This window comes from Carassius gibelio, chromosome B1 (assembly GCF_023724105.1).
Source record: "Carassius gibelio isolate Cgi1373 ecotype wild population from Czech Republic chromosome B1, carGib1.2-hapl.c, whole genome shotgun sequence".
NCBI lineage: Eukaryota > Metazoa > Chordata > Actinopteri > Cypriniformes > Cyprinidae > Carassius > Carassius gibelio.
In genome coordinates, this window is record NC_068396.1 from 22,770,041 (window position 1) to 22,796,904 (window position 26,864).

Consider the following 26,864-nt stretch of genomic DNA (forward strand, 5'->3'; position numbering starts at 1 on the left):
TTGTTCTCCAATGCTCCTACTTTTCTTTATTCAAACAAGGGTTTTATATCTAGAACATTCCATTCTGCAAGGGCACAAGAGACTGCCTTGAGACAAATTCAGATTTCCTTAAGACAAAACAAACTGCCACATGTCTCTCTTTCTCTGATAATACAAATCTCTCATAAAAGACGAAGTGCCTCTCCCTAAATTACTGATGACAGTAGAACCAAAGGCAAGCAATAAACAGAATGTGAACTTGGCCGAGTACAGTGTGGTGAAATGTGACGGTTTGGTATACTCAGCCCCGGGCAGCCTCAAAGCTGTGTATCAGGTGTGCAGAAACAACACAATATAGCCACAGGCTCTGAATACACTCATGAGTATGAGTTACAAAATACAGGTATTAGTGTTCAAAACAATTGCCATAGACAGAAATCCCTATTGAAATGCTGAGACATACTTTATGCCAGATAGAGTCATAACTAGATGTCCGTTATCCATTTTCATTCATTCTCTATATTGATTTGTTTTAATTATTATCTGATTCATTTAAATATGATATTCCAAATTGCATGGCGGCTGTTTACTGCCTCAGGGTTAAAAATATTTTTTTTAAATAAGAAATAAGTCATGCTGTAAAATATGATAGTGACGTGTACAGAGATTTGTAATTGTGTGAAATAAAGTCGTAATCTTGAGAAATAAATTTTCAATTCCTAGATATATTTACATTATGAGAAATAAAGCCATAATTGTTTAAAATAAAAAATAAAGTTAAAGTTGCAACTGTGATATATATACAGTGGGTTTCAGTTGAATGAATTAGTCAAAATCATAAAAGATAAATTTGCAATTGTGAGATTTAGTTAAATTACAAAAATAAAGTCGTATAAAGCAAAATAAAGTAACACAAAAAATATAAAGTGGCAATAGACATATACAGTACAGTAGGTTGCAGTTATGTGTGAAATAAAAATCATAATCATGAGAAATAAATTCATAACCACAAGATTTAGTTGTACATTACAAGAAATAAAGTAGCAACTGTTTAAGATTAGAAAAAAAGTCATATTGTGAAATATAAAGTAGCAATTTTGTGTGATACACAGTAGGTTGTAGTTACTTGAAATAAAGCTCTAAACATGACAAATAAATGTGTAATTTCGATGTATGGTTACTGTGACGAGTGGGGCGGGGCCGAGAGATGTGGGAACGAGCGAGGCCGGTAGAGTGATTGGGAAATCCGCGACACCTGCGCCCCACCGCCGGTCTCGAGTCCCACAGAAGAGATGGAAAGATATAAAACTGGAGCGACGATAGTGAAGGACGAAAGAGGACCAGGCCTGGGCCTTATTTTATGTTTTGGTTTTTATTTGCGTGCACCAGTCGTCCGTGAGGGGCTGGTGCACTGTTTTGTGATTATTTTGAATCATTAAAATGTCAGTTGATTGTCCGCCGGTTCCCGCCTTCTTCCCGATGAGTATGGAGTTTTTATTATTACAGTTACATTATGACAAATAAAGTCGTAACTGTTTAAAATAAGAAATAAAGTCACACTTTGCAATATAAAGTCATACTAAAATATAGATTTGCAACGAATGTGTGATATAAAGTCATAATTGTGAGAAATTATTTTGTGATTGCAACATATAGTAACATTACAAGAAATTAACTGACAACTGCAGAATAAGGTTGCAAGAAGTCACATTGTGAGGTAAAGTCACAATTGGCAGATTGCAAGCTACAGTACGAGAAATAAAATTGCACTTTATGAAATATAAAGTTCCATCTCTTAATACTGTGCTTAATACCTGTATAGATTCACATGTTGCTCTTTTAACCCCACCATTTTTCTTTCCTGTAATAGAAGCCACTGAACTTCCTGCCGAGGTTTACTCTTGTATTTGAGGCTGCACTACCGATGTGTACACTTGATATAGTGTCTTTTCTATAAAGTGCCATCTGACACCTTCCTGTGTCTTTTTACCTGCTGGTTCAGTGTGTCACTGGCTGTCTCCAGGGCATGCAACGTTTATGCGCGAACCCTGCAGCTTAGTCATATCAAAAAGGCTTTTCATTTTTATGGGCGCAACTCAAGACCCAACAAAGCCCAACAGAGCTTGTGTTTGTTTCCCACATCTGATGCCACAGTGTTGACCATTTTGAAAGATTTATCAAGCATACTAAACATATGGTCGGCCTGTGCGAGTGTAGCAAGTAAAATACACATATAACGTATTCTTGCTCCTTGCGTCTCCCTTTTAACTGAGCTTGACCCACATTGTCAAGAGCTCAGGCTTAAAAATTATCATTCAAATTCAAAGTGCCGTTTGATTAACGGCTTCTGAATTTGTCAATCAATCCAAACCACATGTCTGATTCACCTGGTTTCATCCACAAACTTAAGCCGCTTTTGAAAGTGCTTAAGCTTATTTTCAAAAAAATTAAGCAACCTACAATTTGACAAGAATGATCAAGTTACTCTTTTGTTTGTGCAGTCATGCACAGCTAACAGCAGAAAACAGCAGCGCTGTGACTCTCCGTGAGAAGTAGCAGTGGTCACATGACCTGCCTATGCAGCGCTTTTGATTCAAATGAATCAAAGAATGCATTCAAATAACACTCTGGATTGTTTGTGAAGTCTCAGTCTGCTTGCAACTCACTGCTTCAAAGAATTTGTTTGTATTCTCTACTGAATCCTTATGAGGAAAAATCACGCTTAAGAATTTGTATCTCAGATCATCATATTCTTACATTTTTGGAATTCATGCACACATTAAAGAACTTAAATTGACAACATTAAAGGACTTAAATTGTCATTTTCAATACAATGTTTCATCTGCCTAAATGTCCTTATAAAGTGTTTACACAATAAATTATGGTCACTTATATATAGACACTTACTGTCTTACATCTTACTGTCATGATTTTTTTCAAGGGTTTGTTGTATTATTTATTGTGTGGCTTGGCCACATGCTAGTAAATAATAGAGATCTTAATCTGTATGAAGGATTGGTACTGGTGTAATGTGGGTAGATATGCCAGGACTACCTTGAAAGAATCTGGCCCAGCACTAACAAATACTGTTTGAGGAAGAAGTTCACATGAGGACAGCCATTTCAAACTCAGAATCCCAAACATACAGTAATTGCACTTTTGTGCAAAGCATACTTGTGTGAGCTTGTGTGTGTGTTGGATTCAAGATAATTTAACACCCTTCGAAATATCCCAAATATTACTTTGCTATTGGCAATCAATTGAAGTGATTAGGCAACAAACTCATCATTTTCTACATGTGATCACACATCGTGATACACTATCATGATTTAAAAAAACAGAAGCAACTAGCCAAAAGCATTCAATATTTACAATCTGTTTGTATTAAATATTTTAAAGTACAGTACATCAGACTTTGTAATTAATAATTCATTTGAAATATTGTTGATGTATATCATAAATTAAAAACTGCCTGCAAACTTACTACTCTAAATACGAACATTTTCTGCTTCATATTAATGCATCTGTGAACTGGAATTTTTTTTATTTATTTATTTTATTTTATTTTTTTGTGCCGCTGCACTTCTTAGTGCACTAGGTTGACCCTGTACTGTATAATGCTTAAAGAGATAAAATAAAATTGTATTATTACTCAAGTCAATCCAAACCAGTATGAATTTATTTATTCTGTGGAACACAGAACCACTGAATCCAGTAAGCACTGAATTCCACTGTATAGACTTTTCTCGAAATATCATCTATTGTGTTCTTTAGAAGAAATGAAGTTATACAGGTTTGGAACTACATGAGGGTGACCAATTACTCACACAATTTTCATTTTTGGGTGAACTGACTCTTAACAAAAAAAAAAAAATCACTTTAAAACTTTTTTAAAAGTTAGGGAAGCGTTTAATAAGTAATGAACAGGTGGCTGAAGTGATTTCCTGTAAGTCATAGGAACACATAATGACTTCCTGCACAATAACATTTTATAAGGTTTGGGATTAAATTGACAGGTAGAATTGCAAAGCAATATTGATCTCCACAGACATTTGTTACTCCCAAAAAAGCAATTAAATAGTTTCCATCACTTGGTGCAGAACCCAGAGGAAAGTCTCTCCATACTCCCCACACTTCTCACTTCCATTTCCCACTTCTTCCCATTTCTGCTTCCCGTCACAAATGAACAGAGGTGTTGCCCCTGTCTGCAGCCCATCATGGAGAGGGACAGATTGTGTGAGGTTGGGATATAATTGGTATATTAGTATCCAGCCACGTCCAAATTTATCAAATTTACGCTGGCCATTAATTTTGTAGAAGAACATACAATTAAGAGCTCATTAGTGCTCTCACAGGGATATGCCCTTTCATCTGCTGGAGGAACATTGAGAGTTGGCCAAACTCCAGAGCAAAGACCTCTCTTCCTCTTGCACTGCTGCTTCCTTATCATGCCTGCTCTGGCAGACTCAGGCCAGCCATAAGGAATTCTGCTTGATAAAGAATATTTATTCCACATATTATTAAGACGTACTTTCAAATGTATTCTACTGGTTACCAGGCATAACTAAATTGTAACACTTTGCACTTTTCACTAATTCTGTCATTTGATTTGACGGCATGTCAGTTTCAACTATATTCTTTATCAATAATTACATTCAGAGTGGTTCAAAAAGTTGTAACGGAAGTATCACTGCAGGTTGCATTTTGGCAGCACTTTTTCATCAGTGTAGGAAAGAGAAAAACAAAGGCAAGAAGAGATTTCCCTTACGCTACCATGCACAGCTTGAAGGCACCAAACAGTTTTTCTCTCCCCACCCCCACTTTACTGCTTGTGTCATTTTCTTGCTTGCTTTTCTCTCTTACTTTTTTTCTGAGTTATAACATGTGATTGATTCAATAATGGCTTATAGTTAATGCTGATATCAAAGAAAGGACTCCTATGACGAACCTAATGGATTATGAAGGAGGCAACATTAAAAAGAAACATTAGAGAAAGACAGAGTAAACGAAAGAAAAGAGTGGAAACATACAGAGATATTGACAGACCAGGAGTAATGTGTGATGTTGAGGGCCAGCTGAGGCCGACGTGGCAGTGAGCCATCCCACCTCTGACTGTCATCTACTCTGACATTCTGGCTAAGCTGGATCTCATTAGGCTGAGGGTGACTTTGATCCTGTCAGCAGCGATGTGACTGCCACTATATAGGCTGCCTTTAAAGGAAACTGCTGTATCATTGTAACTTTCATACTGTAGCTTGTTATCTATATTTGTAGTCCTTTTTACTCTTACCTGACTGACATCCCCCTAGAACCTGAATATTAACCTTTCAGTTACAAATGGAAAAAGAAGGTTTTAGATCAGCGCCTTCCGCTTCTGTCACTCAGTCATTGCTATTGATTTAAACTCAGTGACAGCATAGAACCATTGAGAGAGAGAGAGAGAGAGAGAGAGAGAGAGAGGAAGATAGGGAGAACATCAGAACTTTGCAGGGCCCAAAGGCAAATTATTATGAGTGTCAAGGTCCTGGGTAAAACTAAAAATGAATTTTTCTTGATCGTAGATAACCCTTGTTAACTTGTTTACATGATTGTGTGTGTGTGTGAGTGTGTGTGTGTGTGTGTGTGTGTATATAGTTTGGGATCAATAATGATTTTTTTCATTGATACGCTATTTAGCGTGGATGCATTCAATTGATCAAAAGTGACAGTAAAGACAATTATACAAAAAGTTACAAAAAGATTCTGATTTCAAATAAATGTTGTTTTTGAACTTATCAATGTATTGTGGTTTCTACAAAAAAATTGATAGTGAAATGTTTCTGAACAATTCAAAATTAACAATAATATACTACGTGAAAATATCTTATGTATAACTTCTCAATTTTTTAATTAACGTTAAACTAGATTTAAAAAAGATTGCCTAGATTGAATAGCAAGCCTGCTTGACCACATTCCCTGTAACCTCTTATCCAAAAAGAACTGTACACATACATTAACAATTAAATAAGAGTGCTATGTAATGCTACACAAATCATAAACTTAAATAATTCACTGTAGCCTAGTAGCCAGTCAGAAGGGACTGCTTCATAATAGATGATGCTACAGTGGTGGGCTCAGCTTAAATCCACACTCTTAAGTAAACAGACTTTTTTTTCAAAGGTCTGCTTAAATAACATTCAAGGTAGACTCACTATAACTATTTTGCCCAAAAATACATGACAAAGCTACAAACCTAGAGACAACTTACACATTTACGCTCTCTCGTTAGCCAACTTAGCGTTTCACATTTCCTGATATCATTAGAGTGGTAAAAAAGACACTCTATTTTGAATGAGTGCTTGGCTGACTGTTTCAGAGGACATCTGGGATGGGGTGAAAATCATTAGCTATACTGCTAGAGCTCGGCTAGCTGTAATTGCCTCGTCTCAGAATAGCATCAAATGAACACATTCTGAAAAGGGGGTTCAATGTATCACTCAGTTAACTCTACAAACATCTGACTCTTAGAAAAGTTTTGACTGTCAGATGGGATATGCTTTATAGAACAGTTTAGGGCTTCCTGCACTTTGCAAGCTTGTTAAAGAAATTATGCAACCGTATAATTTAAAGTCTGGTAAGCAAACATTGATGACTTCAGTATCTGCCTGAGGGGGTATCCTAAGGCCCACTGCAGTTGATTCAGTGTTCACATGGCAGTGGCTAAAGTGGACAAGGTCGCAAAAAAAGTTGCATCCTCATGTTAATTCTACACTGAAGCACTGGGTGAGAAATAATCAGTTTCTTGTCTCAAATGATTAATTAAGCAACTTCTTCGATCTCTCCCATTGTTTGTTTAAAAGCCTTTCATAAAAACTGCTTGTTTATCATTGTTTCTGAGAGAAAGGTACTTGACCTACCATTAATTATGTATGACACTGGTCTATAATGACTGGACTCAATAACAAGACGCACTTCTTTGCACAAGATCTTCCAAGGCCTTCTGATAACAACACAATACGTTATGTTTATGTTCACAGACCCAGACAAAGTCCTGATAAGAAGGAAACTTTGCTTCCCTCCTATAAGGGAGCTTAGTAGAGCGAATGTCCTCCAGTGTTGGGTCGAGAAAATGTGCTGGTTTTAAGTGTAGATTTAATGTACCACAAAAGCAGTAAGTCCTACCCATTAAAGTGGAGAGGATGTTTTGAAAGCAAGCCATTTGTCTGTCAGTTAATCATATTGACTGGGAGCTTCCAGACAAATGAAATTGATTTAGCCTAATTTTAGCAAATTGTCTCCACAGCATTTGTAACATTTGTTTAATTCTCACATGGTTTCATGTTTTGTTTTGTTTTTTTTTCTTCTCTTTTGGGCATAGAATTATTCTAATGTTTGAGCATAAAACAACACTACAACACATTAAAAACTCCCTGTTTGTGTCTTACCTTTCCAAGTTTTCTGTAAGGCAGACAGAGCCTGGATAGCCATCCCCTCTGGCAGAGAGAGGGCCCTGTGACAGGCCTGGGCGAGTTTTCCACGTCTCCATTAATCCAGTAACTGGAGAAATTAGATTCAACAAGGGGTTCGTCTGGTCCCGCAGATTGTGGCGTGAAAACGACATTGTTCCTTGCGCTCCGATCTGGTAATGAAATGAATGTCCACCTGAATTAACGCCAACAATAGCCGACGTGGGCACATTATTATTCTCTTGGTAATAGCTGCCATCACTGGTTTCCTGTTTAATCCCCTTAGTCAGGCCATTGTTAGGAAACACACCAGGTTCATAGTTGCCATTCAGAGACGAAACCGGAGGTCCCAAGATCCCAGAAAGACTATATTCGTCAATATTATTCCTCAAAGACAAGTATGTGGTCTCTGTAGATGGAAAGCAGCCTAGAGAGTGCTGCGGCCCTACAAACTGGAGGTTCGAACAAGTCACCTCTCTGTTCGGCTCTGTTTTAATGTGAGTTATGAAAGGAGAATGTGGCATGGCGCTTTTGCTGCTGCCTAGGCACATACTCCTGTAATCAGTGCCAGGTTCGTTTTTGATATATTTGGCCACTCCCATAGCATCCAAGCCGATGTTAAATATTTCCCCATCCACATTTTCTACCTTCGGGAACTCGAATGCCTTGAAGTCGTGCTCTTGGCTCTCAGGGCTGTTGACATCATTCTGAACTAGGCCCAATCCACTGGGAGGGCTAGAGACCGAGAAGCCCCTGGATGAGTTCCTGGGACTGGACATGGTCATGCTGCCAACAGTGGGTGGACTGGAGATGGATGGTCTAACGTTACAGGTATTGCCTCTATATGTTGTTGGACTTGAGACGGATGATCTCATGTTAGTGTTACAGGAAAGCGGTGAGCTCACGCTACCTATGCTATGAGGGCTGGAAACTGGAGACTTCATAACGCTGAGCGGACTGGCCAGTGGTGGTGACCCCACCATTCTGGACTTTACAGGGCTACAGATGTTGGGACTGGTGTGTTGACCTTGGGTTAAGTTTTTGCGGGCAGAAGCTAGAGATGGACAATCAGAGTCAAAGAAGGTGGGGCTGGTAGTGGATGACACCATGTTGTGTCCGGTAGGACTAGACATGGGTCCAGATCCATCAGTGCTGCACGAAAGAGCAGTGGACAGTACAAAGGGCACTGAGGCAGAGACCACATTGCACTCCTGAGGGCCACCATTGGGTAGCTGGGCCCCAGGTGGGAATGAAGCTGGGAAAGCTTTCATCTTTGGACTCCCAGTCTTTTTGGACTGGCTGTCTTCAGTTGCTCTCCCACAAAGAGGATACAGTTTCTCCGGGCTACCCTGCCCTCCTGCAGTACCTTGTTGGGCAAAGCTAAAGTCTGCCTCCCTGGCAGCATTCATGTACAAGCCCATAGACTCAGCAACTGTTTTGGAGAGCTCCTTTGAGTCTGTTTCCGACTTGCGGTTGTGGAAGGAGTTTTTGAAGGAGGGAAAAGGTAATGGTTGATTCTGATTAACTCTAAGCATTGTTGTCTGTGTAGTTTTAAAGTTGTTGTCCTTGCAGACAGAGTTAGGGGCGTTGCTTGAGTTAACAATATCCATAAGCACGTCGCTGTTTGTCAGATTCTCTTCAGCAGAACAGCAATACTCTATGGTGTTCGGCATCTGTGCCCATTTGTTTTCTGCATTTGCCCCTTCGCAGTAACTTTGGTATCTTTTAGTCTCCATACCTGGATCATTTGATAAACCTAATGGACCAATAAATTAAAAACATTTAGACTTTACATTCTAAATAGCAATATTTATATAGCAATAAACAAAGACATTTCATTACTCTGACTGTCAAACCAAAGTGCACACATAATTATTATTCATTTCTGGTTTAATTTGTCTGTTTTTGGAAAATTAATTACAGAATTACTGTTTTCAGTTTTGTTATTACAAAGAAATGTATCATTTATGTATAAGTTTCGTTGGGCTTTAAGACATCTTGCAAAAAAAATTGCATATAATTTTCTTCTGCACTTAATAAAGATATATATATTTATTTTTATAACCGATTTCTATCCTTAGAATTAAATGGAATGCTAATTAAATGGTATTGCAAATGCCCTCGTCTTTAAGAATGTGAGGGCCACCCCTCTCTGTGCATCCCCATCTTCTCTTGCTGAAATGTTAGTATTTGACCAGTTTTCCCAGGTTTTAATATTTTACATAAATTTTTTTTTACATATTTTTGAATCCATTATAAATTAGCAAATTTGTAAATTAACTGTGAAAGTCTTTGCTTTGAGAAGTGCACTATGGAAGCAGATTAGACTCAATAACAGTGTTTGGAATAACGCCGTTTAAAAGAACGCCGTTATGTAACAACGTTATTTTTTCTGTAACGGGGTAATCTAACTAATTACTTTTCCCGACGTTACAACGCCGTTAACATTACTGGACGTAAAATGCGGTGCGTTACTATGCATTGATTTATCCGAACGCACCCCTGGCTCACACAGCGAATAAGGAGGTGGGTTAATAACGAGATAACCTATTATGATTGGCTAAGGCAGAGTCATGTGTTTCATGGTAGCCAATCAGAGCCAGTGTTTTTACGCCAGCGGCGCCAAACACACACGCACGAACGCAACAGCTAAAGAGAGATTCACAGCAGAGATGGCGAGTCAGGAGCAATCCAATGAAATGTTGCCATTTTCAAGCTGGAGATATGCACTACTTCAAATTCAAAGGCAAGAACGTGCATGTAATGTGTACATGTAATGTGTGACAGACGCATCTACAAAGCGAGTGGCCAAAAACACTTTTCTTACAAAGATAATACTTGAAGTGCAGAATAAAACTCTTGCTGTCTATTGACGTGCAATAAATATCGAAAGTTATGAACAAACACCTGTCTGTTCTACTCATTTCAACTGACTTTTTTTATATCAGTAACGCAAATAGTTACTTTCCCTGGTAACGAGTTACTTTTATTATAGAGTAATTCAGTTACTAACTACTAACAAGTAGTGAGTAACTATAACTAATTACTTTTTTAAAGTAACGTTCCCAACAGTGCTCAATAATAATTCATGCAGAAGACACAGTGCACACATGCGGATCCTAATTCATGAAAAAAAGAGAAGAAAATCTAATTCACATGCACAAAAATAAGAATAAATATTCATAAAATATGTTTCACAAAAGCAAAACCCAATTCACAGATGTACAACTGCGTACAACAACAAAAAAAATTTAATCATGGACTGTGAATGTGTGAATCGCCTTGGATTTATGTGTGTATTTTTGAGACTTTCCTGGTAGCAAACTCCTCCCACACGGGACACATCTTACCCTTTAGCCAATCAGATTTAAGCCTGTCGATCGACCAATCATAATCCGCTGTGGGCGTGCCTACCTGGATGGTACATCATCAGCGTGAGACCATGGTTCAAGTCACAGTTCAGCAGAGCAGAGGTTTGTGTATTTGATTGTTTCATTTCAGGTAACTAGCCTTTTAAAGTTGTATTGTTTTATCTTTGCATGCTTACTTAAAACTTGGAAGTAAAATCAGTCATTTAGACACACTCATTAACTTGACCAGTGTAACCCAGAGGCTGCTGTTTATTCCAGAGTGTGTTATGATTTAATATTGATCGATTCTTATGGTTATTTAATATATAATCAATATTCATGTGGATACCACATAAAGATATTAGATTCATAAAATAAGGTTTTCCTGATAGGAATCGGACATGTCATAAATAAATAGAAGATTATGAAAATATAGTTTTTGGATATTTTTCAAGCAGTCTCTTCTGTTTTTGTTTACTGAGGACATGAAAAAGCTGTCACAGCAGAGCTTGTCTTGTGTATAAAATCTTGGGATGACATGCATTCAGCTGGTGATGTGTGTAATAACATGCACACATTGGAAACCATGTACATTTTATTTTAGTTTGTTTATGCTGCAAATACTATTTATTCCAGAATTGTGGGGCTAATGATATACAAATTACAGAGACAACCCCTTACAACAAGTTATGAGGTGATATGAATCTAGAAGTTTTATCTGGAACTGGAACTCTTTCAAAACAGTCATGTTGCACCCCCATCCATTTTGAGAGTTTCGCCAGATTTTTTTAGTTGTGCATTATTACTCAATTTCTTTTAGAATGGTACCCTATGACTTTGTTCGTGTTAAGGCATAAAGCTTTGTTATGCATTGTTAAATGTTCTTGTTATATGTCAGAAATAAAACATTAAAAACAAGTCAGTTGTTACAGTGGCTGTATAAGATTTATTAATTTATTAAAGTTGAAGTTTATTAAAGTTTCTGATTATTTGGGGAATGAAATGGCCATGATTAATTATAATGTGCCTGTAATGTGAAATATGATTTGAAAATTATGACGGAGTACAAACGCAGCACAACTACAGCTGAGATTGGCTCGATACCAGTTTGACGCTGTGTTAGAAGTTCTTCAGTCAAAAAGAATTCAAACCTCTTTTACACCGAATTTACAGAATAAGCTAGTATAGTGTCCCATTTAGAGTATTTAGCATTGTAATTTCATGGCCGAATAATAAATACATGTAATACATTATGTGAAAAGTTAATTGATCAAATATTTTAGATTCAGTCTTCACTATTTCTCTCTCTGTCAGGACGAGCCAGATTTTGGTGTTTAAATCCTGAAGAATGCATGGAAACCAATTATTGTGTAATAATAAACACTGCATCCTCTTGTACAAGTGGTAATTACAAACATACCGTTAATCATACACTGAGTTCTCCTGAGGTCTATTCATCTTTATTTAAGTTATGATGATTAGGGCAGGGTCAGCGCTAAGTGGGCGTTGCTGAACAAAAACAGAATTATTTCTTCATTTTGGCCAATGTACGAAACATTGTGGCTGACACAAGACAGCTGCATTTTTTGCAACACTATCTGTATTCATAGCAGCCACAGGCTTACACTGGTCATGTTAATGATTGTCTAAATGACCGATTTTACTTGCAAGTTTTAAGCATGTAAAGATACAACAATACATCTTCACAAGGTTAGTTGCCTAAAATGAAACACTCAACTGCACGAACCCCTGCCGTGACTTGAACCGTGGTCTCGCGCTGATGACGTAACATCCAGGTAGGCATGCCCACAGTGGGTTATGATCGGTCGATCAACAGGCTCAAATCTGATTGGCTATAGAGTATGAGTGTCCCGTGTGGGAGGAGTTTGCTTCCAGAAAAGTCTAAAAAAATACACACAAAACCAAAGCAATTCACACATTCACAGTTCGCGATGAACTCGTGAATTTTAAATATTCCACATATTTGTATACAGTTGTACATCTGTGAATTGTGTTTTGAATTTGTGAAAAGTATTTTATTTATATATAAGGTTTTTGTTGAAATAAAAATTTCGTACACGTGAATTGGGTTTCATGAATGTGGAATGGGATACGCATGAGTGCATCGTGTCTTTTGCGTGAATTATTATTGAGTCTAATCTGCTTCCATATGGCACAGCCTCTGCAGACATCAGGAGTAGTGATCCACATTCAAGGTAGTTTTCATGGAATTCACTCCCCCTCTCATTGAATATAAATTGTGACCTAGCAGGTAACCTTTTTTCCAAGCAAATCCCCGTGCTTTACTTTGCCGCACTCTCTAACATCAGCTGCTATCTTTCTGCACCATAAAAAGTCCTTTACCTGCTAAAACACAAAAGTGTAGGAGGGATGATAATAGGTCAAGTTCATAAAAATGTGCCTCTGCCCTTCATATACTGTACATCCACGCACATACAGTTATATTATGTTCAAAGTGTTAATGGCACTTTAGCCTACTGTCAGGCAGTCTCATTACTGGTGATAATATTTTGTATTTATTATAGTTTATTATAGAATGTGTAATTCCTTTGTTCTATAATCCTTTATGGATTATTATTATTAGCAGTAGTAATATGTATATATCTACTGTATATATAGTAATATTATTTTATATTTCTAGAAAAACAGAAAGGATATAAAATTACTTTTCTATGGTACATTATCTTTGAACATATGTTTAACTAACAAAAGTGAATCCTTCTGTCCCTCAGATGGCAACGATATTATTTAAGGACTCATTTTAGCAGTGTTACATTTAGTTATGTTAAAATGACAAATGTGTGCACCTTCTAAAATTCCAAATAGCCTGTAAGTAATTCATCTTGGTGCTGGCAGCCTGAACAAGCTTCCAAAAAAAAAAAAAATTGGACTGAGACTTACAAAGCAGAGACTGCATCAGTGCATAAACAACTGGTTTAAATCTGAAAACAGAGTGAAGGATTTAATGCATTGCACATTTGTTCAATTTCACGTATGTAATATTTTATTTATTTATTTATGGCTTGGGGCAAAAGAAAAAAAAAGTGAATTTCTCACATTGTTGACAGCACCAAGAGGAGAAAGCAAACCGACCACACACACGAGCATTAGGGGAGGAACTAAAGATGGGGCAGAACCGCGTTCTTTAAGAGTTTAAACTGTCAGTCATGTACAGTACATACAGACTTCTTTCACAATCTGTCCTAAGACTGGAACTGATAGTTCTTCTGTAGCTACATGTAGCTCATTAAGCATCGCACTTTTAAAAGCAAAGTCATATGGTGATGACAGTGCTGCTTTAAACTTTGACGTAGTTCGATGTTTTTGTTTTGTTTTGTGTTTTTCCCCCCTCCCTATCGTCTTCTTCCCACGATACCGTAGTTTAGCGTCAAGCCACTGGACAGAACTAGACACACAGTCGCCAAGAGTTTATCACGCCACTCACAGAATGGTCCCGTCGCTGTCAGACATTTATTTCATAAGCTTTGTAGCCACAATATCTCTGCTACGATCTTTAAAATCTCTGAATTACGACCTTGCTCTTTGCGTAGTCTGTAAAAACTTAGTCAACTTTACGAGTAGGTTCGAATGCGTGAAACTTCATGCTGCATTGCACAGCGACCTCCAGAATGATGAATGTGACGCAGTTGTTTCTTCTGCAAAAGAGCCCCTGTTTAAATATCGTCGCGGTGCACTTTATTCATCGCATGACGTCACGTGAATCAAGTAGGCTATGCTTAAATATGCGGGATAAATATGCAGGAGGTGCGCGTGCATTTACACAATAATAAATCTTATTCGCCTGTGTTCGTACTGTATGTGAACATCACTCATAATTTTGAGTCCCATCTGGCTGAATAAACTTTCAGTTGCACTCAACTCTAGATGCTCTGACTTCTAGCAGACGTACAGTAAATACGAAAGGATGATATTAACGTTACATATACATAATATATCCCGTGAAGAACTTCTCACGAGATCGCGCTAAGCTTTGATGTAACTATTTAAAACATGTTGTAGGCAAGATTTGGAGATTTGAAAGCGTTAGCAATGGCGATGCGTTAAACAGTATTCACTCATATAAATCCTGACTGCTGCGAGGATTTAGTTAGTTTAGCCGAAAACAATGTTACAATGTTATGCAAAGATGTTACTAATTGATTGATTTAATTCTTGTGTTGTTGTTTTCTTTTTTCTTTCTTTTTCTTTTCATTGCTTTAAAGTCCCTGCTCTTCATGCACAGCACAGGGGTCCTGTCATGTGAAACATCGTTTGTCACAAATTTGCAAGTTTTAGACAAGTTTGAAACGCTCTGCATTTGCAATACCTTCAGACATATATGACTTATCTGTTCTCCAGCGATATAATGCTAATATTAATAATATTAAGACATCTTACCGTAATTACGACATCCAATGGTGACAGTTATCTCTGCTTCTGCTCACTAGTAATCCAATGCAAAAAACGGAGAGAATGACATCAAACAGTGGCGTTAAGTTGTGTTTAGAAGTATTCCCAGTGTTGCGACTGCTTGCATATACTAGTTTCAGTTGTGACAGCTGAACGCACCGCACACTGCCGCGCGCATGACGCGAGACCCTTAACGACAGCGCATTAGCAGTACAGTCATCAGAGACTTCACCGAGACGTCCTGTCGTTTGTTTTCTGTTTACGTGCACATTGCTTCTAGATTGTTGAAGGCGCCCAACTGAAGACTAATACAAACAGCGGAGGACTCAGACAGACTTGCGTAGCGACGTCACTGTGTGCACATGGACCCTCCTACTGCAATGAGAGCTCGAGCGAGAGGAGGGAGGGAGGGAGGGATGGGATGGGGCGATGGGTGCGCTCAGGTATATACAGCTCTACATCCAGAAGTAGGGCAAGGTAGTTTGATTACGCAGCCGCTAACCTGTGCATCTAGGACAAATGGATGTTCAAACATTTAAGTGCGTGGAACTTACTAAATGTTACTCGATAAAACTAGATCGTTTAATCATGATTTAGTTTAATTAAACCATGCACTGTGCAATCACAAACCTATAAAAATGCCATACTGCAGAATAATAATAATAATAAAGTGTACATATTTAAAGGCTGGAAATGCAACTATAAATTTTGTAATCTGCACAAGCGGAGCACTGAGCAAAGAGTCAGAACTGGATTGATTAAGCATTAAATGATAAACTGTTTGAAGTATAAGCACACACACACAAAAAATAAAATAAAAAAATAATAATAATTTGATCGCCAGCCCCAGTAATGTCATCCTTAAGTGGTCTCTTAAAGTTGTGTGATTACCTGCATTCTAAAGGAAGATAAACAAGACGATAGGTGTATTATTTTAATATATTTTCAGGCAAGTTGGATCTTATGATTTTGAGTTTAGTTAGAAACTCCTATATAAAGCAGTTCTGAATGTGGTTTGTGTGAATTCTTGGCTCGAGCTGATCATGACCATCGAAACTGCTTCATGTGCTGTCACTAACTTTTAAAATAGGTCTATGAATATATCTTTGCTAATTAAGCATGACATATAAAATCATTTTCATAGTTATGTCATTGCTATCAAACATTGGTTTGATATAAAGACTCCTTTTGAAAAATAAAAAACTGGTACAGTACCACAAGGTGGTGCAATTTTTGTGATTTTGTTGGAGTTTGTTGATATGGAAATGGCCTTAAATAACCCTGTGCTTATGTAATGTGGATGTTTATACAGTTAGATGGGGGAAGAAGGCCCAGTATATAACAATGTCCATATACTGATAAACTTTAACACATTTACATATAAGTTTAGCATGTTGAGGATCATTAGGCATCACCCAACAGCTATTATGCATGGGAATCAAATGGAAGCAATAAGATTAGGCTAAATGACCCCCTGGTCAAAAAAAAAAAAACAACCCAGGGGCATCTGACCTTTACAAAAAAAATTTCTATAAATCTGTATCTGTATTTCGTGGAAAAAATGACATGAACTAAATTGGTAAAATGTGCAGCTTGGAAATGTAATTTGAATAAATTTACTGAAATGCAATGTTTGACAAAGTACCAAAGCATAGTTACAAAGAGAGGTATCTGAAAGGCAATTACATTCAACACATTTTTTTTAACATGAAAACATGCCACAGTAAAGCAACAATTACAAAGCCGTTAGACCAAATTATTCTGTTTTAGATTGTGATGACTTAATGGAGATTAGTAGTGTTCTTATACTGTGGAATTATTAAATATAACAACAACTAAAATAACAATGAATTCCAAAACACACATTTGGATTTTCATTTTTCCAAATGAAAATGCCCCCAAAATGAGTTTTTTTTTTTTTTTTTTACATTTTTTTCACGCACACTTACTTTATCCATGCATCGTAATACTTGAGTATTTTGTCCTGAAGTGAAGGTGAGCTAAAGCTAATGCTTCGAATTCACTCTCATGCACTCTTTAACATTATCAAGCGACCTGTTATTTTGGGTCAAGGTATCCCCAAATATGCTGAAGTGATTTTTGTCACCATCTGTGTTCAAGAGGAAAATTCAAGGTTGGGGGGGTCATACATATTAAACACAACAGAGTTTTCTACAGAATCCATCTTTTATCAAGTTAAATTGTCGGTTCTGTCCAGTCAGATCCCGACTTTGGCACAAATGCTTACAAAACCATTATGTTTGTATATTTTAATATTAAGATCTGCAGAGTAACAAAAGCATCAGTCATTTTTTCAGCTAAATATTAACTGCTAACAAATTATTTATTATTGCATTAATGTATTTCTATTATTAAGACTTCAGCCAATTAAAGGAATAAATCATGTCGCAATGTTCCTAAATAAACAGTAAAATAGCTAGTGCATTTATAATATTGATTCAAAAATACATATTCATATGTATACTGTACATATACATATGAATAATATTTTGATTTTAATAACACATCACATGGTTTGTTTATTAGCTTTTGCACTACAAGTGTGAAAGATTAAGCAAAAAGGACCCATAACATGACATTGTTATGTTACCCATAACTGCTTTTCTCAATATACAAACTTTTAAACATGAGGTCTTCAGTAGGTAACTCATCTAGACATCTGGCCTGGAATGTTAATAAATAAATCTGTCTGCATTAAAATCAGATAAGCCGATTAAAAGCAGCCCTGTTTCTCTTTTACTAAAGAAGTCTGAACCTTTAATCAAATATTCATCATTAATTTTTGGTAAAGGTGTTTTATTTAGCAGAAGAGGTTTCCCATTGGTGCTTGCATCTTTTGGACATGTGAACCTAAGATGAAAGAGCAACTGTTCTGCTCTTTTTGATATCCTTTTCTCCCGAAGTTGACTGGAGTGCTGATATATTGATCTTTAAGTCGTCATATATTGAAGGAAACTGAAAGACAGCTCTGAAAACCAAGACTAAACAGAATTCCAAAGAGCTCAATTAAAGCAAATGCATACATTTGAGCCCTGCTGGTTAACACATGATGAAAGCTACATGCCTGAAAAACTTTTCCCACTAAACTTTCAGAGTGGAGACATTACTAAATACTCCATACCTGCAGAAGTATTGTGGTAATGATGTCACATAATGCTTCCCATTAGTCTAGGCAGTTTGAAATAATAAATAAGTCAAAAGAGTGGGTCAAAATGATGCTGGAACAGTTTTACCTCATAGACGCAAAGCTAATATTGTTGCAAAAAGTTGCCATTTTAATAAAAGAGATATTTTGTTGATTTAAGGTCAGTAGGCCAACTTACAGTATCTTTTTAGATAACTTTTTTTTCTAGCAGTGTATTGCTTTGCAGTTTGAAGGTAATATTTAATTATCACCGTTCTGGTGTTAAACACTTCATGCCTCGAGGTGATGCTTGCATTTTGACACATTTAAGTTTGGCATGTTTTGTAAACCGCTGTGAGTTGCAAGAACTTTGTCTTTTTAATTTAATGGCATTCAGTGCTTGTATATAATTTTTTAATGTGGACTGCTGATAAAAAGAAAAATCACATTTGACAAACATTTAAGGGATAAAAAAATACCTAGAGTAATCTGCATTATTTGAAACTTCTATGGATTATTTGACATTTTCTGAAGGTTAAAGCAACAATGATAATTTGCCGAAAAGTACTTTCATATGATTTTTATTTAACTACTTAAGTTTAGGCATTTTCAAAAATTAATCTGACTTTAATATCAAATTGGGTATCATAAATTATAATTGTGATGTTCCAAGAATTTGCAATTTCTATATTTATACTTAAAAAAAATTACTTGTCAAACACAGCCAGGCATTATTTTGTGCATTGTTTTTTAAACAACACAAAATAAAGGACTGAAAACAAGACAGAACTACAGAATCTAGCATGCTAATACCAACCGCAGTCTTCACTCTCTGTTTTTGTCTCTCTTCTCCCACATATCTGACCTCCACTTGCTTACTAGATACCACACCATCTTTGAACACTAACATTTATTCTCATTATTTAGAGGCTCGAGGCAAGGCCAACGGCAGACTTTCAGTATCACTTTAACACACTCATGCACGCAAAGCATAATTGTCTCTTTGCCATCAAAGGTCACAGGTAAGAAGAAAAAGGAAGTGCCCAAGCCTATAAACAAGTGAAAAGGAATATGTTTGTGAACACGCACGCAGTTTACGTGCTTAAATAAAGAACCCCAAGTACACCATGCAGCCACTTGTATTGAATAATGTGTTTATCCCATTACGGCTCTGATGCATATTCAGTAGGAACACTCAATGTGAGCGACGGCCTGACTCTATATCAGCACATTACAGCGTCTGCCTTTTATCACAGAATAATGTGATGTTTGACGAAATTGTGTCAAATAGATTATGAATTAATATGCTGCGTGTCTCCTAGCACACATTCTGTACAACCTCGCCATTTCCAGATGCCAGGGTAGCATTTCATTCGAATGACAAAAAACACGCCGTATGAAAACAAGCGATCAACAAGACATGTGCATATGTTTCTGCACTGGACTATTAGGAAAGACTGGACTATTAGAAAAGCTTATTGCTCCTTATATCACCATTAAGTGTGATTTTGCTTTATTATGGACATTTTGGCTTGGTATTCTACGTTTACGCATTTTGCTTTTAACTAAACCAACTTATATTGCATAAATGCGTTCAAGATACAGTATACGTTTTATTAATTCATGCATTTCTTGGGAATCAAATTTTTCTAGTATTATGATGAGAATTTTGTTAGCTTGTTGTTGTTCTCGCCATTAAATGAAATGCGGTCACAATGAAGATTATTTAGAAGTTTATTTAGCACGGACTCCGCTAATTTATCACTTGGGGTTTTTTCCTGCACATTTGGGAATGCAGATGTTATGGTGCATCGGCACTGCCAGAGGTACCCACACAAACAACCATGTGTGTAACTTTCCTTTCGTGATGCTCTCATTCATCTAGCACAACAGCACAGACACTAACAGATATCCACCCACACAGTGGCGAGCTCATCCAAACACACCTTTAAAACTAACACGATTAGTGTGGGCGGCTTTAGTGGGCTATTGACCCCAGCTGAACCAGGCAGAGCCCGCCAGTGGTGTGCAGACTGGGAGACAAAGTGGGTCAGTGAGAGGGTGATGTAATGTTAAAGCAGAAGAGAGAGAGAGAGAGAGAGAGGGGATTAAAGCAGTCTCTTTTCTTTCTGCTCTTGTTCTATCACTCTCTTTGTTGGTGTGACTGCCTCTCTATGTAGTGTTTGCCTACCTTTGCATCTTTCTATGTATCTACTACTGTCTGCCTCTCTCTCTCTCTCTCTCTCGGTTAAATTGATAATCATCATTCATCTGATATGAAGTTCATCTCACTGAATGCCATACAGTACAGGGAGTAAAATACTGTAACGTTACAAACTCATTGTTAGTATAGACATACACTACCAGTAAAGATTTTGTGTTTTTTAAAGAAGCCTCGTCACCAAGCCTTCATTTATTTGATCCAAAGTACAGCAAAAACAGTACAATTTATAAATAGTTTTACTATTTAAAATAACTGCTTTCTATTTGAATATATTTTAAAATGTAATGTATTGCTTTGATTTCAAAGCTGAATTTTTAGCATCATTACTCCAGTCACACGATGCTTCAGAAATCATTCTAATATTCTAATTTGCTGCTCAAGAAACATATTATTATTATTTTTATATTATTATTATATTATTATTTCTATAATGAATTCCCCCACCAAAACAAAACAAAAAAAAATGTTTTTTTTTTTAGATAATTGTTGATCTTTGAATCTTTCTATTCATTAAAGAATCATGAAAACAGCATACTCAACTGTTTTACATATTGATGATGATGATGATGGTGATGATGATGATGATGATGACGATGATGATGATGATGATGATGATGATGATGGTAATAATAATAATGATAATAATAATAAATGTTAATAATAAATAATAAATGTTTATTGAACAACAAATTATACTGGAATGATTACGGAAGGATCATGTGACACATAAGACTGGAGTAATGATGCTGAAAATTCAGCTTTGAAAACACAGGAATAAATTAAATTTCAAAATATACTCAAATAGAAAGCAGTTATTTTAAATATTTAAAATATTTAGCAATATAAAATTTTTGCTGTACTTTGAAGCAAATAAATGCAGGCTTGTGAGCAGAAGAATCTTACTGTTCAAAAACTTTTAACTGGTAGTTTAAGCATTATGACTGGGGGGTGGCGGGTAAGTTTGTTTGTTAAGATATTAATTGTTATATTTTAAGATATTTGTTTGGAAATATATATATATATATATATATATATATATAATTATTTTTTTTCGAACTATCCTTTTAAATAACCACTTTCAGACTCAACAGAAGCCTCATATCAATTAAAAAGCATTAACCCTAATGTGGCCAGTGCAGCTTTTCAGCAAATCAGTTACAAGTCAAAGTTACATCACTTCAGTAATATTCATAAGCAATGCTAATCAGGTTTGTGATGCATCCTTTCACTTTTCAAAGCCCCCCAAATTATTATAGTACTGGAAAATATGAGCCTTAGCTCATCAGTTAAAAAATGAAACCACAGATGGAATATGACACCGCATTTTTCTTCTGCATGTGCTGTCTTTGAGCTCCTTACCTGACATGATGTTTTCTGAAGTGTACAGAGTGAATCAGACATCAAACCTAATTGTTTTTGACAATGTTTGATTGTCTAACTGGTTTGTCATCTAACAAGACATGCAGGAGGTTTTTATTTTATTTTATTTTATTTTGCAAGATGTCATATAGATTAATCATTTGTGCAGATCAGTGTTTAGCTGGAGAGGCAGAAACCTGCAATTTTCCAATAAGTTGTTTGGTTGTCTTTAAGTTGTCTTTGTGCCAACTGAGACATAATGTTCCTTAGGCACTGATGAGTAGCTTTAATTAATCAGTGCTTTATTTGGTTGGCAGCACCGTCTGCTTTCAGTGTCAGAGTTACCTGGCTTATCTGTCAACTCACAGTACAAACACAACGAGTGTAGTGTGGCATTGACTGTTTATGCTGCATTTCTATAAGTGTGTTTCTAAAGGCCATAGGAATTCTGGGTTTCTGTATGTTGCTCTTTAAAAATTGCTTTTTAAAAATAATATCAGCTTCCATGACAAGTGAGTTCTAAAGTGGAAAAGATCCCACTTTATATCCAAAAAAAAGAAATATTAATAATAATAAATGAGAGAGGAGGCATTATAATTAAATGGCACAGAGTATGTTTGCATCATTGCATCACAATTCTCATTTGCAAACAGCAAGACATAACAACAAACTGCTCGTTCCATATAAAACCAGAAAGATCTCTATGGGAAAGCTATTTCTTTTCATCTTTATTCCGTTGCACATAATAAGAGCAAGCGACTCTTTGATGTCTTTCCAGGAGATAAACTGCTTATTTTAGACATTAAAAAAAGAAGATCTTCCCATTCTCGACACGCAGACATGATTTGCCCCTGGATTTAGTTCTTATTAAACAAAGACTACATGTCAAAGCAATTAGTAAAGCAATGGTCACAGCGTCAGGATTTAGAACCATTTAAGACCTTGTCAGCCAGATCTCTTGGCACAAAGATGTGAACGCAGGTTCCTGTATTCACTGCTTATGCTGCCTTTGATGACACACCATCTTGGATCGTTATTAATATTTTTTAAAACCATGATGCTGAAAAATTGGTAATCTGTGAAGTAAATAGATGTTAAAGCACATCTGAACAAATCTTACCTATTGAGATTGAATCAAGCATTTCCAGTATGAAGTGGTACATCATTTTAAACAGATAAAAGACCAAGATAGATTTCTACCAATCCACATAGCAACTGTGCTGAACAGTTAGAAAGACTTTTCGTTTCAACATTCGATATGGATTACAAAGACAGTCTGCCAAACATTTAAAGCTGACGAGTGAATCATTTCACGGGAAACATTTTCTAAAGTGTCACTTGCAATTAGCAGCCAGCATTGCATAACATGCCATTCAATGTGTCAAAGTGGGTGACACCAGACTCATCAGAATCTTATCCAGCCCACAAGGCCGTTTCAGATGAGGTAAAAGGCTTTGTGAGAAGTTATTAGCACTTTTCTCACCTGTTTTCCATGAGAATGGCTTGTTGGAAACTTGTGACAAAAAAACATGATCAAAAATAAATAAATAATACAGTTAAATGTATTTTTTCTTTAACTGTGAATGAAATAACATTATGTTTGGGGTCTCACAAGCCTTGGGTATAAAATGGGAATAAAGTTATTGGAACTTTATTTTTTAGGAATGTTGGAGTCTCTGAGACCAGAGAATATAGAATTGTTCATCACAACAGAACATTAAGAGTAAAGTTTGAGTGAGGAAGAAATAAGTTTGAGGTTGAGTTTTGAAGCAAAGCACTCACTTTTCTTTTCTAGAGCAAAAAGCTTGTTTTCTAAGGACACTGTGAGATCGCTGAAAAGAAGCAATGGGATATAATACACTTAAATGAACACAGATTCAGATTTGATCTGCTTGATGGCTAGACAAACAACAATCTGCACAGAAAGCATGCACTAGGAGCAGACGAGGACGCCCATTCTAGGTCAGATTGGGTAAATCTAGGACATCCCAGACTCTCCCAGAGCCTTGCCGCCGGTGCAGACATGTTTTAAACCATTTTCATTTTCATCAGGAAATGCATGCAGCTCTAGCACAAAGCTAGACACTCTCCTTGCTTTTCCACTTTTCGTTGTCCTGCCGTTACTCTTTTGTAAACTCTACTAGATGTCCAACTGTTTCCACAGCACGTTTTTCAGTGATCTTGCTATAAATAATGCTACTTGGGATTTATTCAGTTTTTAATAATTTGTAATCATTCACTTATTCATGTCTGACGGAGCAAATCCACACATACACTCTTAAAAATAAAGGTGCTTGTAAGGTTCTTCACAGCGATGCCATAAAAGAACCATTTTTGGTTCCACAAAGAACCATTCAGTCAAAGGTTCTTTAAAGAACCAGGTATCTCTTACCTTTTCATAATTTGAAGAACCTTCTTTCGCCACAAAGAACCTTTTGCGAAACAGAAAGGTTCTTTAGATGTTAAAGGTTCTTCATGGAACCATTTAGACAAAAAAGGTTCTTCATCGTGAAGCACCTTTATTTTTAAGAGTGATGTATGCTGGAAAAAAAATAATGAAGTAAGCAAATAGTATTTCAGTCTTTTTGCTTCAAAATGTCATGTTTCATTTTGTGATTTAATTGTGACATAATTTCTGAGTGAAAATTGTTTCAGTTGGATGGATTCCCTCACTATTTAAACTTTCTATGCTCTTTGCGCTTTGATATCCAATGAATGCACAAGTTTCTATTTTTTTTTCCTATTTGTAATTCAGGTATAATTCTATGTGTATTACAGTAGAGATGAGCTGTGCTAATCAGTGACTTATACTTAAATTTTGAAAACAGCAATCTGAAGCCTAGCTTTTCTTTACTCATTATTCAACAGTAGTCTCCATCTGGGATAGTGGCAGTCTTGGCTGCAATCCTTGTCTGTCTATGGAGTAGGATCTGGGACTCTGTTTGATTGAAGATATCGTGTTATGTGGCCAAGGTGTAAGTTTGTCTGGCAAGCATGCACATTTTTTAATATCTCTTTTCCTTTTTCCTTTTTCTCCCCCATTTCTGAGCAGTGAATTAATTAAGTTGGCATGACCCATAAATCTGGAAGAATGTGGAAAGATTCATGCTAGCCAGATTACCAGACGCATATGGAGGCTTAAATCATTTTATATATCATTATATATATATTAGACACAAGGGTAAACAGTGCCCTTATAAATATGAATTTGAGATGAAATGAGTTTTCTTCTTTAAATATGCAAATGAGGTTTATCAGCACAGCAGTCTCTCCAGACGCACCCTGAACCTTACCTTGTGGCCCAGCAGCAGAGTTAGATTACTTACAGAGGGGGAGAGCTGTTAATATTTCACTCCTCACTGTAAAGAGCTTGTGTGAATGGCCTGGAGTGTGAGACGGTGCCTTCTGTTCGATATGAGGCCTCCAGAAAGCAGGCTTCTCTCACCAACACAGTTCTCACTCCACTACAGTGTGCACAAGTTATAGAAAAACCAAACTGAACTTTTTGCTGAACTTTTTATGAGTTTTACATTTTCCTTCAATATACCATCATAAACTGGAGCTTCTGGAGCTTTTTCTTTGTTATCTACAAGCAATATTAACATACTATTATACAAATACTATTATATTTTGTAGCACAAATGAATTCCTCTGTTACTGCATGCTTTTCTTATCCCCTTGATTTCGAGGTAAATCCCTTGTAAACTAAATGCATGTGTAACGGTTTTCTTATTTATTTTACAATGTTAATAAGCAAATTATTACCCACTCAAAAATAGTTTCCAGTATTAAATATCTATAAATCATTTATGATATATCATGATATATCATTTATCTCTATACAGTACTATTGTGATTCTTTTCATGTACACTATCATTCAGATGTTTGTAGTCTGTAAAATATGTCTATTCTATTCTATTTAATGTTATTCCGCAAGGACACATTAATCTGATTAGAAGTGATTTTCCAAAAAGGATGGTTTCCACAAAAATATTAAGCAGCACAATTGTTTTCAACACTGATAATAAAAAGAAATGTTTCTTGAGCAGCAAATCGGCATATTAAAATTATTTCTGAAGGAACGTGACTCTGAAGACTGGGGTAATGACTGCTTAAAATTCAGGTTTCCATCACAGAAATAAATTACATTTGATATTATACCAGTATTACTGGTGTTTTGGGGTATTTTTTTCATAATTTTCTATTAAATAAATACACCACTGGTAAGAATAAAATACTTTTTCAAAAACTATATATATATATATATATATATATATATATATATATATATATATATATATATATATATATATATTGTCACGATCATTAGATGGAGTGCCCATTTATATATATATATATATATATATATATATATATATATATATATATATATATATATATATATATATATATATATATATATATATATATATATATATATATATATATATATATATATATATATATATATATATATATAAATCTTTGTGACCTCAAAATACTGGGATTATTCAGAAACATTAGAGAGAGTTTTCCTTAAGCATGTATTAATCATGATATATGATAAATAAACTATTTGTTGTGCCTTGATACATTTATACCCATAATAGCAACATGAATATTTCATGTTTTTTATTTGCACACCAAGATACACTTTGTACTCTATCTTAAGTAGGTCCACAATGCTTTAAAGGTGCAATTTAATATTCACATTAATTTCAATGGCAGTTGAACAGCTGGTGCCCAGAAAAAAAAGTTGAAAATCGGACATCTTTCTCATTGGACCACATAACTGCTTTCATAAGTTGCTTTAAAAAAAAAAACAGTTTTATTTGGTGACATAGTTACAGCATCCACCAGCATGATAACCAGCCTTGACCCCTTAGTTCAACCTAACAGGGTTTTGCCTCAACATCAGCCAATAACACAG

At 36.0% G+C, this 26,864-nt stretch overlaps 1 protein-coding gene across 1 annotated transcript in view; it reads right to left on the minus strand.

The window, feature by feature from the left end:
- The window catches only part of nr3c2 (nuclear receptor subfamily 3, group C, member 2), a 76,318-nt gene extending 60,757 nt beyond the window's left edge, over positions 1 to 15,561 (minus strand). Inside the window, exons 1-2 of the mRNA XM_052546132.1 lie at positions 15,194 to 15,561; positions 7,404 to 9,180 (exon numbers count right to left, since the gene is read on the minus strand). Coding sequence (XP_052402092.1) covers positions 7,404 to 9,160 — 1,757 coding nt within the window. The 5' untranslated portion in view covers positions 9,161 to 9,180; positions 15,194 to 15,561. The remainder of the gene's footprint in view (positions 1 to 7,403; positions 9,181 to 15,193) is intronic.
- Between the last annotated feature and the right edge of the window lie 11,303 nt (positions 15,562 to 26,864).